Source organism: Oryzias latipes, chromosome 10 (genome assembly GCF_053564925.1).
Source record: "Oryzias latipes strain Hd-rR chromosome 10, Olatipes_Hd-rR_3.1".
NCBI lineage: Eukaryota > Metazoa > Chordata > Actinopteri > Beloniformes > Adrianichthyidae > Oryzias > Oryzias latipes.
In genome coordinates this window covers 23,884,424-23,899,899 of record NC_136246.1, presented here as the reverse complement: position 1 = coordinate 23,899,899, position 15,476 = coordinate 23,884,424, and the positions used below count along the sequence as shown (strand labels likewise).

Genomic DNA, 15,476 nt, shown 5'->3' with positions numbered 1-15,476 from the left:
AATGTGCCAATGAGGGGGTGGTTGAAAATAATAAAAAGAAAATGCTGGCTTGTTTTCTCAGTTTGACAAATTTAACAAGCAGGAAAATAAGAGCACACAACTGCAGGTTAAGTCCAGGAAAGGCTCTTTCTGACTTTGGGAGGGGGCATAAGAGAAATTTTAGACACGGTGAATGTTCTGCTGCCACTGTACTTGACAGACAACAGAGCAGTTCACCCTAAAGGAGCCTGGAGAAAGCAGAGCGGCGCCTCCCACACAAGCAGGCACTTGTGAAGCGAAAGGTTTCACGCTCCTTCCTCCACCCATCCTCTTTGCTTTCTGACACACGTTCCCTTCTGTGATTTTTGATAAAAACCGCTGTGGGAAATGCAAGATGTTTATACTTCTTTGGTTTTGGAAAATCTTCACTGGTATTGGTTTTTACTGGTGTGCTTAACCTGACCAGAACACTGTGTACTGCCAGAAACAGATTCGCCATCCAATGCAAAGGCCTCGACCAATCCTAAGCTACCAATAAGAGCTGTTGCCTAGCAACCGCATCTTGTCAGTGAGGGAGGTGGGCTGTAGAGAACCAGGGCAGACGGCTCACATCACACTTTTAGCAGGAACCATCGGCCCGCCAAAGGTCATCTCCTCAGCAATGTGTTTGTAATAACGACCGTGTTAAGTTGATGAGTGCTCTTCACTTTGCAAATATGGGATGTGTCACAGATACTGGGCTTCTACAGTTACTCAGTGTTATCTCTGCTGTATGTGGCAGAGTAACACATTTGATGAACCTGAGAGAGAAATTGGAGGTATTTTTTTATTTATTTCCCAAAAATAACCACATGTGAAGAAACCTGCCAAAAAGCAAGTAACACAAATGCAGATTTAGAGCAAAGAGAATATACTTATGTAACTTTTCTACTGGAATGGTTGCTGTGTGGGTACATTCACAGCATTTAGGTTTGATATATTTATATATCTTTTTTGCAGTTTGTTTAACAAAAGCGCAATTCTTTTTTTTTGGATGCTGAGACAAAACATTTCAGTCAGAGCTGCTCATTCCTTTCGGCTTTCCATTTGTTGTCCAAAGACCCTGATGGTGTCGCTGGCTTTGTCCGCAGCTTTACCGATGGCAGCCTGGCTCTGCCTGCTGACATCTTGCGCAGCTTTAGAGTTGGAATGAAGCAACAGAAAGATTGGAAAAGTTAAACCAATTGACAAAGTGGTTTAAAAGACGCACTCAGATTTAAGATATTGGAAACTTGAGCATCTGGTGCGATACTCCAGTTTAAAAAATAATAATCTTGTTTTAGATTTGAGATTAAGTTCAATTTGAGTTCAATTAACTCAGAAAGTAGTGTTAAAATAATTGGTACAGGACTGTAAACCATCAGTTTCAAACCAATCTCTGATAATCTGAATCTTTTGAAAAAAATTATCCTAGTTTTAGTGAGTTTTTCTTATTTTGTGTCTTGCAAGAAAAATAACCTTATTATGAAAGTTTTTCAAAAGCAAAATAATCTTACTTTGAGAAAATATGTCTTAGTAACTAGATTTCTTTTCCTGAAACAGAACATTTTTTTAAATAATTTTAACCTTATTTCTGTGGGGGTTGTTTTTGCCTTGTAGAGCTTTTCATTGGACACAAAGCTTTGATTTTTAAGTTCATGTGTTTCAACATTCAGAACAAAAATAAATTAGATTTACCTGTGTTAACTGTTTCTTTTGAGGATTCTGCCACCTGCTGCACAGCATCTTGAGCTGCTTGCACTAAATACACACCACAGAGCAGAAAAGGAAAGGATCCAGAAAAAAAGCTGTTTTTTAAGACCAACTCGCCAACAGAACTATAACAGTAAGCAGACGTGTTTATGTCATTATACTGACATGTTAGTGTCGATATAATAACTTTTTTTTTAGATCCTATAGTTCTGCATAGTACCTGTGGTTTCTGTGATTCCTTTTGCCGCTGAGTGACTCGACCCTTTCAGGCTCTCAAAGGACTTCTTGAACGATGCCATGGCTCCCGTCTTTGCACCTGCAGCTTCCACGCATCCCCGTCCTGACTGTGAGGGGAGCGGCTGTTTAATACCCGCCGTTTGAGTCCGACACCACCTAGGCTGCACGTTCCAGCAGGATTAACCCAAACAAAGCCTGCCCAAAGAGACCCGATCAGACTGGAATTCTAAGTATGGCAACATCCCGCCAAGAGCCACAGCTTGCTCAGCAAATTTCACAGTTAACCCCCACAGACAGAATTGTACATAAACATTTCAGGATGGTATAAAAGGCAGCCCTTTAGACACCCCTCCAAAAAAAAGCAGATAAAAGAAGGCCATCAAAAACAATAATTTCTTTTTAAATTTATTGTATTTACAGAAGATTTGCATGTTTGGCTTAACACTTAAATCTTTTTAATGACAAGTCCTGCAGTTTAAAGCACACATTGATATGACAACCATTATGATTCCAAGACACAATATATCAACTTTAACTTGTTAAAATCTTCAGTACACACAAACACACACCCACACACACACACACACACGCACACAAACGTGTATAATCTGTCAATCCCTAACAGATAATATACTGGAATGATTTCACGAGCAACTATAAAGATACGATGTAAAAAATTCTTACTTTAAAAACAAATCTCTGAAGAAAGTGCAAAAAAGAAAGAAAAAAAAACACACGGGTATTGTTGACACTTAAAAGGATATTACTGTATTTGTATCTGCTTGCAACCGGCCACATAGTTATAATTTTTTTCTTTCCACCTTGACATTGGAAGATGATAAACATCTATTGCACATTTCTTAATACAGATACACACAAGTACAAAGTCACAGGCCCTGGCTCTGGTCTCATTTCATTGGGAGGGAATCAAAGAAATGAGACCGAGAGGACGGATCCTACATCTCAATAAATACCTACACCCAACACGTTACGTGAATAACATGACATTTTACAATATATAATAATAATATTAAAAGATTTGTCTTGAAGGAAGAACATTTTTCAGTGGGAATGCTTGACTTTTTGTTGTTGTTTTTTTTTTTTGCAACAGGGATATATATAATTGTTATAGCTTCAGCCTTTGTCCTATATTATTATTAGAAATCTTATTGTGCTGCTGGTTGGAGGATGACTCAGACTGATGAGTTTATGCCTCTGGCTCATAATCCTGACTTTCCTGAAACAAACAGTGAGAAAAAAAATGTGTGATTTATTAGACAGACAGGGGAAAATGTGCAAAAACAGATTTAGCATAAAAAATTGAATTCTAATGCAATCACAAGGGTCATTCCAGTAATGGAGGACATTTGAGCTTCAATATTAGTTAAGAAGTAAACCTTCACTTTCCTGATTGTCTGCTAAATATTCATCAATATATGGTAATAAAATAAGGCTTGATTAGCTCACGTTACAGATCATTTGATGATTACCAAATTTAGTGCAACCCTGTTACCTTTTTTTTGCAGGTAACGGGGTTGCAAATGCGTACTAATGGTAACATTCTCTCAGGAGTAGAAGCTAGTTGTTTAGGTAGCTGTTACAGATGACCAAGAGGATTTGCCTAATTATTTAACCTTTGTGCTATCTTAGATGACCCCAGCCTTACATTGACGTTTTCTCCCTACCATGACAAAGGTGGATAAAGGTGGAAAGATTTCATGTAATCCATGGACAACAGTGAAGATCACAGATCATTGTAGAAAAAAGGTTCAGTGCACTGTCTAGTGGGTCTAGATGACCCAACTCCCAACGTTAGAGTGCCTAGGATAGCACAAGGGTTACATACATAAAAACATTATGACTGTCATATTCTGATTATATGGGTAACTGGGTCGGATGGGTTAGAGTGAGACATTCAATCCAGGTGAATTATATTGAATTATTATTGAATTATATTTATCCATGGATAAATATTATTAGTTGGAGTATTTTGTTAATTTAAACAAATGTTCCCAGTTACAAGAGACACAGCTATAACAAATAATACCAAAAAAACACATTTGAAATGTTATTTTAGGACTGCACAGAGGAACAGTGGAACAGTGGTTAGGGCTCACAGTGAGAAGGCCCTGGTTAAAATCCCAGTTGGGACATTTCTGTGTAGAATTGGATGTTTTACCCATCAATGTGTGGGTTTTTTCTCTGACTTCCTCCCACAATACAAAAAGCATGCTTCATAGGTTTATTGGTTTGTGGGAGTGATTGTGGCCCTTTGACAGACTGGCAACCAGCCAAGGATGGACCCCACCTTGGCCCAACAGTAGCCAGGTTAGACAATGCCAACCCTGTGACTCCAAAAGGGGTATAGCGGGTATAAAAATGTAGTTCAAACTGTTTTATAAGGATTTAATATGATTTAAAATGGAAACTATTTTCAATTACTCTTTTCTCTAAGTGTTTGTAGATTTGGTCTTAAGACAAGTAAATTTAGTCAGAAACTACATGATTTTATATTTTGTATGTGGATCATTTGATGTGAAATTGATGTGGTCTTGTAAAATGTCCTCCTATTCTGGAATAACTCAACTTAATTTCAGTTTGTAATAACATATAACACCGCATTCCATGTGACAGCTCCTTGCTGAAGAATGTCCCGCTGACCTATGCTGAATCAGCGTCGGCCTCTATTTAACCAGCAGAGGGCAGTGCAAGTCCAAAAAATTCAAGGAGGAGAAGCATGGATACTCAAAGTATCTGAACCTTGAGCACAATTTAAACATAAACAAATGAACATATACAGCCACTTATGGTGTTTTTTGTAATTAATACATTAACCAACCACACAAGCTAATGAACATAAAACTAATTATTCACAAATGCTTGCTTTCCTCCGCAGTTTCTGAGCCTCCATATTTACAGCAATGCAGGGAGACCCTGACATTACCCACAATGCACGGTGGAACAGAGCGTCATCGCCACACCCATTCAGACAGAGCAGGCACATCGTGGTGAAGAGGAGGATGGGGGAGGGGAAGAGATGCAACAGAACAGGGGGATGGAGAAAGAGATAGAGACGGAGGAGATTGATAAGAGAATGATACAGGCCAGTGCCACACCAAAATCTCATTTACATGCCAAGAAAAGGACAGAAAATAGACAAAATATGCATAAAAAACTAAATGTAAAGAGCATTTTAGATCTTTCATTTAAGCACTAATTTGTTTATTTTTCATTTTTGTAAAAATAAAAGCTATAGTGCATAACCATGCCTCATTGTTGATGGCTTAAATATCTGTATACACGAGTATTCTTTTCAAATATGAATGCAGCTGGTCCTGCAGTTTGTCTCAGTGCTGACAGATTCCAAAAATACCCATAGCCTATGTGGCTGACTGAAACCCTGCATTCATACACATAAAATTGTGAATACTCTACAATTTGCGTTGGTGGGTGTTGCTTTTGCCACTGTACTCCATCCACCAACTGAAGGGTTTGTGTGGGATATAAGTAAAGGTCAAGTGTGGAGTGCTATTATAATGCAATATACCCAAAACGAGTAACAAAGCAGAAGCTCTGAATATTTTTGTGTTTCTATCTATTGAAGTTAATGTGTCAAAACTTAGTCTGAGGTTCGTTCCTATAGAGTTTTTACAAAACAAGTAAAAAAAACATCCACCGGGGTATCCTTGTTATGTGAAAGCACTGCGATACTTGATCCTTCAGGGAGCAGTAAGACACGTATGGACTTGTGTCCTGCTGGCTAATTACCTGCTGGGTCTCATCATATGTCTCCCCTTCTGGCTCCAGCATCCCCTCTCCGTGGCCCTCCATGGCTTCCTGCCCATACTCTTCAGGCTGGATTGAAGGTGAGAAGAAGACAGGAGCATTAATAAAGATCCGTATTTTCAGGAAAGACAGATACAAACAGAAAAAAAAATAGAAACGATCAAGGAAATGGTTTGGGTCCAAACATTTAAGCTGATCCACATTAATAAATGAATATTGCAGTTTGAAGTGCAATACATTGATTGAGTGATTCAGCTGTCAGCAGACTTTCACTGCTAAAAAAATCCTGTTATTAGCTAAAGTTGTAAATCTTCTACAGTGAAATCAAAGTGACAAATGAAACTGGGTAAATATTATATATTTTATGAAATAAAATGTAATTGGTGGAAATCTGGATTTATGTACATTTGGGCAACATCAATAAATATTTTTGCTCATCCCTAAAAAAGGGAAAAGGCACGAGAAGGAAAAAAATATTAACATAAACTTAAAGACCCACTACAATCTTTTGGTCTATTTTCCAAGCATTTCCAGCATTATGATTATGCAATTTTTGGCCCGAATAAAAAAAGACCTGTTTAGTTTTCTAGGACATAGTTTCTCCAGACCCGCAGTGCTTTGTCAGAAATTTGCCTCTGAGTTACAGGGGGGAGAGTTGGCGCAGAGCAAGCCCACCCCCTTTCCCATCAGCCATAACTGAGCTATCTGTTTACACATTTTCCTGCTTGCTTACAGCCCCTCACAACCCTAACCTAGCATTATTGGTGCAATAAAAATGGCGAGAAATATTGGAGCTATTCAAACGTATAAATATACGAACCAGATGCCAACTTGAACAAGGAAAATTAAGACATACGTGGATCTAGTTGTCTAAAATGGGTAGCTTTCACGTAACAAATACAATCTTTTTCAAACTGCATATTTTCATCTGCCCCTGATTCACAATAATTTGATTAAAGAAATATTCAGAAATGCAGTTTTAATCTTAATTTTCTTTACATATGTCCTCCATCATGGCAAAAATGCTACAAGAACATGTTAAAAACACCAAAAAAACAGTTTTCATTGGAGTGGGTCAGACAACAGTCAGCTTTCTGATGTAAACTACTCTCTATCTTTGCTGCACCTATTACTACAGACACTGAAAAATAAGCTAGTGGGTCATCAGTTGTTTATTCTTAAAGCCAACACTAATCACGTCAGTTAGGTCACAGTAGAACAGACTAATCTTTTGTGCTTCTGTGTTCAGTTTGCCCCAACAACAAGATTATCACGGCCTTTGAGGCTGTCTCAAGGGATACCACCACCTAATTATATGGATTATTGTCCAAGAGTGCGTCTGAACCATGTTAGACAATATGATGATTTAAGATATAAATGTATTAAATTACTGTATTTATTCTATGTACAAATAATGTAGGAATTCCCACGGGGCAAATTCTGTCCAAATATCATGAAAATAAATGGGAGAAAAAGCTAAAAGTAGTTGGAAAACACACTTTATTTTTGTGAGCAACAAATGTCGAGCGTAAATAAAACAATGAGATTCATAACAAAAATGATCCCAATCACAATATTGTTTGGCGTATTGTGTGTTTTTCATTTTACTGTAAAAATGGAAATCGGGTTAAAGGGACAGTAACTGATCTATTATTACTATTTTTTTGTATTAGGATTTATTTTGCTATTATCTGTAATTAGGCCGGTCAATATGACCACTTTGTGTACAGAACTAAACACTTCTTTACATTTCCACAGGATGCATCAGCCCATTAAAACAATTCACGTGGTATTCTGTTGGGCAAAAGGCTCAAGTTAAATTTAAATCACAAGCCATAAAACAAGTTTTAAGTATTTTATATTCTGTCACGTGAAAAGTAATTAGACCCTTGATTCGTGTCGTAATCATGTGTGCAGACCTCTGCACTGTTCCACAGCTATCTGCTGGATTTAGCTTCAAAACCTAATTTCAAACAGTTTTGTTAAAACAGGATAGGTTGTTACATTGTAAAAAAGATGGATTCCAACCTGAAAAATTTGATTTTGGCCCGGAAAAAAAGGGATTATTGTATTTTTCTGGAAACATGACATGATGAGAAGTTGCAAAAACTGTCGGTCAAAAGCACTACAGCTGTAGCTCTGCCAAATTTTGCTAATTTCACCAAAAAGACACCACATTTCTCTGACCAAAACCATGTTAGTCTGAAAGGAAAAACATGTCCCCCTTTGAAAAGGCTTTGAGAAGGCCGGCTGGCAGCTTTCAGCAGTAACTTTAACAGGTTTACTCATTGAAGTGAACAGGAATCAGTAAACATTTTGAAATGACTGAACAGGCTCGGCTACACTGTTCAGGCTTGTATTATCACATCTTACAAAACCAAATTAGGTTTTCAAAAATTGTGTCAACCAGTGTTGACCACTAAGCTAGCACTTCTTATCTGCTTTGATAAAGCATTACTGTGTCAGCAGAACTTTGCACTTTTTTTTTTTTGCCAAAAACATAATGTTTAAACCAGCTGTGGAAGGGTGGAGATGCCACAACAAACCTGTCAGAATTTGTTTATGATTTTAGCACTCTTTCCTTTCTTCATGAACTATTCCTGGTTCTTCAAAAATGTTGGTGTTTTTAGCTGATAGTTGTTTTTTGGCGATTGAGAATGAAACAAGCTAAAGACCTTAGGCTAATAAGGCAAATAATCCACCTAAAATGCAATGACAACACCATGCATCTGTCAAGATACTTAACATAGAAAATGCATTTCTTGTGTGCTTCTATGATTAAAAAGCACCCTCTCTAATTCGTGAATGTTTAGGACAGGGGTCTGCAAGCTTAGGCTCCCGAGCCACATGCGACTCTTTAATCCCACCATTGTTGCTTTTTGGCTATAAGGTAAAATGCTAACAATTTGGGGAGGAAAAAGATGGTTACATTAAACATATATTCTCTACATATGTTTCTCTATATATATTCTCAACAGTGTCTAGCTGTTGTTCAGAGATAAAGATCCCTAAAGTATATAATTGCATTTACCCGCATGCATAAAAAAAGAAGAAAAATTAAAAGAATTGTAAAGTGGGTTTTAGCAGCTCTCTATGAGATTTGGTGAGTAACCCAAATAGCTCTTTTTGTCTTAAAGGTGGCAGACCCCTGGTTTAGGAGATAAGGATCATAGCCAGTCAGAGAGCAACAAAACAGTCAGACCACCGACAGAGCATCTTCAATTTACAAAGACAAAAACACTTATATATAATCTGCTTGTGCATGCGTAACTATTGAGTAGTGAAAGCAGGGACAGATTTGGTGTTACTGAGGTCATGGGAGTGGGTATGGAGTGAATGGGTGGACTGATTGGAAAGTTTTGTGTTGTGGAAACCTGATCATGCAACCTGATCATTTAGGTCACAGAGGAGCCGTGGGGAGAGCTTGGTCTGAAGCTGAATATAGAATAAATGCAGGTCGACTAGCAGCTATTTGAATCTTCATGAACCGACTCTCTTTTAGTTTAGATACAAAGTTCAGGCCGTTTGTGCCTATAGAGACAAAATGGACATTTATATTTCCTTTACTTGTGTATATCTCCAACCAGTTCACTATTGCTTTATTGCCGATTGCATCAAGATGTTACAAACCTTAAAGATATTTGTCTACATTTTCCATGTGTACATTTTGTTTCGTCGCCATGTTATATACAATAAAAGTCTGAGCCATGAACCAGTACTAGTTGCAATTAATCTACAACACTTTCTCAAAACCCTAGCTCAAAAAAAGGCCCCCCCAAAAATACTGTAAAGGTTTTAACTACTTTGTTAAAGCTGCAAGTTTATTTTTCCTACGAATAATTCTAAAGCAGGTGTGTAAATATCTTTTATGTTTCTGGTGATCGGAGAGGATGCAGAGAGAAAAAGGCCGTGTTTTGCTTGCTGGTGACTGTAATTACCTCAATGCTTTCTTTGCAGTCCTACCGTAGCGTGTAATCTGCTGTCCATACTAGCGACAAGACAAATGTTTGATTTGTTGCTTTAATTGATCTAACCAAAAACAGGTTATAACACAGCTTATCAATAACAGCTCTGAGTAATCCATCACAGGATGCAATGCAGCTACGGCCTTTAGCTTCGAGGCAAGGCGGCAGTTTTAGCTAATTTAAGAGATTATATGCTGAGATTGTCCTCTGATCCACCACCATCACTGCAGTCATGGTCATTACTTACATTCATGTCAGTAGGAAAGTCATCCTTCTTCCCCAGGCCAGTGGCAGCGACAATGTTGCCGACAGCTCCAGTGGTCTTCTCAGCCACTGCAGACACAAACAAACCTTTACATCAACAAAAATGCTGTAAAACCCAAACCGAGCGTTTTTGTTTAAAAAAACAACAAAACATCTCCATACCTGTCCCCACGCTGTCTTTTGCCTTGTTACCTAAATTCAAAAGGAATAAAAATATAATAAGAGAACATCTGGGGTATTTTTCATTCTTTTAAAATAGTTTTTTTGAGTGAGCAGCACCAAGGTTTGAGCACTCTGAATCTGTCTTCAGTTCAGAAAACTACAATGAATGTTGCTTCAGACTTACATGCTTCTCCTTTCAATAACTCATCTGATGGCTGTGAAATTTAATTAACATTTTTTCATGTCTGAAGAGTCACTACCAGCCAATTAGTTTTAATAAAGGTAAAGTAGAATCATTTATATATATTATCCACTAATTGCCTGAGGCATCATAAATTAAGCTCCCTGGCCTTCTCTCTGCCGTCATATGAGCTAAAACTGTTGGTCAAGTCTTTACCCTTTGGCAGATATCATCCATTACGACCTGTTCTCCGTTAAGCATTTGGTGAATCTACTGTGATCCTGGTGCTGCTAATCGTGCAGGCCAGGTCATCCTCTCTGGTGAGCAGCACAGTCATGTCCTATTTGTCCCATTAGGGTCTTTAAATGTCAACCAAGGAGAAGCAAAGTAACAAATGAGTATACAGCTGCTTCTTTAAAAGACGCACCTCAAAACAGATCAGGCATCGACCCAAGCATAGATGAAGAACTGTATTGTTATTTGGATCATTTTGGGAAATTTAACTGTGAAATATCACCTTTGTAATTGAATAAAGAATCCTTTACAGACATTTGAGTCATGGAATTTACCAAACAACACCATGCAAAAAGTAAAATATAACATATCTTTTGGTTTTTGCTTCAACCCGTTAGAACCCAAAACATCAGAATCGAAAAACATCAGAAATGGGTTTCATGGTCCACATGGTCCTTTTCCTTTTAGGGTTATGAGTTAAAATAACAGATTTGATAACACTGAATTTAAATTTTCTTTCACAAAAAGAAAATCTTATAATTCCTTTCTTTTTTGACATGAGACATCAAGCAAGATAACCACAAAAATAATAACAATAATAATGCCAATGATTATAATAATGATAATAAACACGTTTAGTTAGATTTCCAATGCAAACGCTGATTATCGTTTTATTTATCTATAACGTTGGTTAATTTTAGTTGTATACAAGCTGTACAGTAGTGGTTGATGTGATTAGAGTGTCATGAATGCATAAAATAACTTCAATGAAAGTGTTGCTCTGCTAGGTGGGAGGTCTCCAAACAGCAGCTGTCAAAAGGTGGGTCACAAACCTATCAAATCACTGTTTCCCCTCCTCCAAGAAGAGCCTTCAAGCGTAACATATGCAGCTTTCTAGGACACCACTGTGCTCAACAGTCAGTGAAAGAGATGAGAGAAACATTCTTTGCATTCTCATGTAATGTGGATAAGATAGAAACCATCCTGTTTTGACAACAGCATGACATGTTTGTGAGTCCTGATGAAAGACGAGGACACTGTTGGGTTATGAGATTCTATCTACTGTAAAAGCTCATATTTGACTGGAGCTAGCAAAGAACAGCATATGAAACTGTTATACCAGTTTCTCATCAACAACATCAATAATTGTCATGGTGCTTATCAGAGTGGATATCACACAGTGTAACACAGCCACTTCGTACATTTTATGCATTTTCCATGTATGAAATGACTGTCTTTCATGATACATGCGTGATATACCTAATTCATAAGTGTTTTTCTTGCGTTCGTCATTCGTCAATGTGCGCAGATGTCTGTTGAGGGTTTTGGCGGGTCTTTACATGACTCCCGTTTTGAGCTGTTCAAAATTTCTGGTCTTAGTTTATATGTATTTTACATCATTTGTATGCAATTATTTTGTAAATCTTACACAGTTGTGCATGATTTTTGCAAGTTTGTGGCTTTCCACGACCGTTCCACGTTTGTCCATGTATGTCTGACAGACTTTTCATGCATGTACCACCATTGTAAAACTATAAAATGAATCAACTAAGTAGGGGTGGGGTTAAATAAACTTGGTTCTTCCCACTCATTTTCAAGCAATAAATCAAGGTCTACTTGACTTTAGTTAATGATCACTATTTTTAATTAAACAAATGTGATTAAAATGTCTTTTTTGTTTTATTTTCTGTTTTTTTTTTTAATCTATGCATTTCATCATTTTTGTAATGGCTTTGAAAAAACTATGAACATTCTTTATTGTTTTGACTGCAATGCTTGAAATAAATCAATAAATCAAATCAAATCAAATGTATAGCTTTTGTATAGCATATACAGCACACATCTTGGGTTAAACTACGTAATTGACGCATGAATCACTAATAAATTACATATAAACAGCACAATAATCATGCATGGTTCATGTTCTACTTAAGTGTTCTTTGGTTTATTCGTACTTCTTCTGTGGTTTTAACATTGTTCATTCATGAAAACATCTGGGAAAATTTCATGTAAATTTTTCTCACTTTTTCCACGTATATTCACGTATGATCAATTTTCATCCATGCAATGTGTGCAAAATGAACATAGTGGCTATGTGACATGGCCTTAAAGAGCTGATTGATCATTTATTTTTAAAACGTGTTGTAGACGGTACTTTAGATCCATAGAGTGACTTAACTTATTAAAAAAACAAGCAAACAATACCTATAAAGATCAACTGCTGTAGATTCTTCTTAGAATAAACCTTTATTGATATGGGTCACATCAATTATTCCTTGAACATAAACAGGTTATCTTAAACCTAATGTATATTTTCTTAATTTCCATATCTAATTACATGATTAATACCTAGTTACTTAAATATCAGAAAAGCTGGATTCTGTAAAAAAGCACGAATATTTAAATGTAATTTTCTTTATCTTCTGCCAGCCACTTGCTGTTGCTTTTACTAAGACATCTTTCCACCTCCACAAAGCAAGTGTTAACAACATTATATAAATTAGATTATGATAATTTGATCAGATTTGATTTCAGCTACATGTGAACGTAGATTAATTTGCTGGAAGGTTTTCCATTCCCCTGAAAAGGACAGAGGTAATGGTCTCCAGCATGTGCTCAAACATGTGACATTAGCTGCTCCCGCTGACCCGCTGCTCCTCTGCACCACGATTTAAAACATTCAACTAAACCATGAGTTCACGGGTTCAGATTCCTTCTGCCTGATCTTGTAAGTTCAAATCAGCCTGACTACTGCTGATTTTTTAAAGAAGAGATCTGGTCTCTGTTCTTCATTTGAGGGAAAAAAATGTAATTTACTGCACTTCTTATTAAAATTAGAATTTTAGATCATCTGTGATTCATCATCCCCGGCTTTTCTAATTAAAAAAATGAGGTCTAATGTGATAAAATAAAAACTATGGAATTTAAAGTAGAAGTTCTTTAAACTGCATCACTGTCTGTTCATTGAGTTTTTCATCTTGGATTAAGTCAGAAGAAGTGAGTGATTGAAACATTTGTGTTAGAATGTATGCTGTATGACTTGAATCACATTCCCTCCCTTAGCTTGCTGCTGCTCCTGCATTTGTCAAGGGACATTTTCAGTCTCAGTGGCCCCGCGTGACGATTCGAGTGAAACTCACCTACAAACATAACTCCCTCTTTTGTCTTTTCGGCAGCAACTGCAACTCCCTCCTTGGTCTTTTCTGCAGCCACAGCCATCCCTTCTTTTGCTTTGGACAAACCCTTCATAAACACATCCATCTTGGCCGAGCTACTGTGGAGACACGGAGCTGTCAGTGACCATCACTGCTGTTTTTTTTTTATTAGTACAATAATTACAATCTGTGGAATACATATGTAGCTATCCAATTAAAAGAAAAGTTATAACAATTCTTGTTTTAAAGCAAATGCTGAGGTGGGGGAGGTCAGCACCGCCTCCTGTGGTAGATCGTGACTGCTGCAATTCAGCCATCAGGCTGTAGTAAAAAAAAAAAAAAGTCTGCTCACTCATGCATTTACGTCCTCAATGCATAAAATATTCAAAGGCATGAAGGCTTCAATGAAATGCCTAATGTGGGGGTGCTCATTAATAATTTTATGTCAGTAATGCAACTCTCAGTGTCAATGAAATGCAAAAGGACTTATTTTAGTTGAATTTTATTCTATTTTAAGGATTTGGACAGCATTTTACATCATTTTGTGGCATCTATTTCTGGGATCACCCTACGATGCTGGGGGAAGGGACATGGGATGTAGGTTACAGTGTGATTTCAGCAGCCTTCCCGCATTAAATATCGAATTACTGTACGTGCAAAGCGTGGCGCTCCACTGAAACGGATCAAAGCTGCAGAATCACGGATGTTCCAGTCGCTGAAATACACAATCCATCCCGTCCCATCTGGGATGCTGTGTGTCAGTCAGGTCTGCAACATCCAGAATCGCAAATGCACAAGACGTGTCCATCTGAGTTTCTTTGTCACACCGACGGGTATTGCACGACACATTACAACTACAAACAGAATCGTGTTCAAACCGCAAGTTGTGGCAAGCATTGTGCACCCAATACGACGACGCGGAGGCATGTTCCTATAGTGGTGACCTCTACGTGCGTAAAAATCCATTTAAGAAGCGCAAGACATAAAAAAATCATCCTTACCTATTAACAAATAGTCTTTAAGTTGTTCCCTTATGATTAGGTGGCGCGCTCGAGTTCCACTATCGTGTTAGATATCTTCAGAGGATCACTGTAGGTGGGCCTTCCACGGGCAGTGATCTGCTAACAGGGACGGCCCCTTTTCAGTGCGGTGGAGAACATCACGGTACCCCTCCCTTACCCACCGTCCATTCCTCCTTGTTCCTCTCCTCCAGTCCCTCCACCATCGAAACTATTGATCGGCCCATATTTTCAGGCAAGGAGAATCAGTTTAGAGTTCTGCACATGGGAATAATCAGGGCAGCGGTTACAACACCAGGGCCAAATATAAACAAATAAGTGGCACAGGAGGCATGAGGGATGGACTTTTTAAACATCTAATATTGAAAATAAATGTACATATTTTATTAATTCATCAATAATAAGTATTTATTAAAATAAATTCGTGAAACGACGGTAAAATCACGTCGCAGAATTAAAGGATTCAGGGTTTGAATATCTTCCTCTTCCCCCTTCGTCTGACGTAGAACACGCAGTGACGCAACCGTCTTTGCTGTGGGCCAGGAATTACGAAATCTAGCCTCAGCCCCCAACTCCCACCCCCCAAAGAGAGGAAATCCCAGAAAACTGTGGGCAGGCTGTATCCAAGCCCCTCTAGAAATATGTTAGAAGATCATGTCCTTCGAAACGGAACAATAAACACATAAATAGGAAATAAAAAAAGCAATAAAATCATGTAATTATAATGACCAGTTCCATGAATAACTGTATGTTTTGTGTCGTT

General features: G+C 37.7%; 2 protein-coding genes across 3 annotated transcripts; both read right to left on the bottom strand.

Annotated features, from left to right (window-relative positions):
* Positions 1-791: 791 nt before the first annotated feature.
* On the bottom strand, positions 792-2,114 carry adirf (adipogenesis regulatory factor). Its single transcript, XM_020706701.3, has 3 exons — positions 1,931-2,114; positions 1,696-1,758; positions 792-1,154 (listed from the first exon to the last, which is right to left on the bottom strand). Exons 1-3 carry the CDS (start codon positions 2,007-2,009, stop codon positions 1,045-1,047), a joined length of 252 nt encoding a protein of 83 aa, XP_020562360.2. The 5' UTR covers positions 2,010-2,114; the 3' UTR covers positions 792-1,044.
* Positions 2,115-2,339: 225 nt separating this feature from the next.
* On the bottom strand, positions 2,340-14,855 carry sncb (synuclein, beta). Of its 2 annotated transcripts, none has more exons than XM_004073396.4 (6): positions 14,696-14,855; positions 13,680-13,813; positions 10,125-10,154; positions 9,946-10,031; positions 5,716-5,802; positions 2,340-3,184 (listed from the first exon to the last, which is right to left on the bottom strand). In XM_004073396.4, the coding sequence occupies exons 2-6, from the start codon at positions 13,798-13,800 to the stop codon at positions 3,155-3,157; spliced, it is 354 nt and encodes a 117-aa protein (XP_004073444.1). In that variant the 5' UTR covers positions 13,801-13,813; positions 14,696-14,855; the 3' UTR covers positions 2,340-3,154. The 2 variants fall into 2 exon arrangements, with proteins under 2 accessions (XP_004073444.1, XP_011478656.1); XM_011480354.3 differs by having other exon boundaries at positions 13,680-13,810; positions 14,696-14,845.
* Between the last annotated feature and the right edge of the window lie 621 nt (positions 14,856-15,476).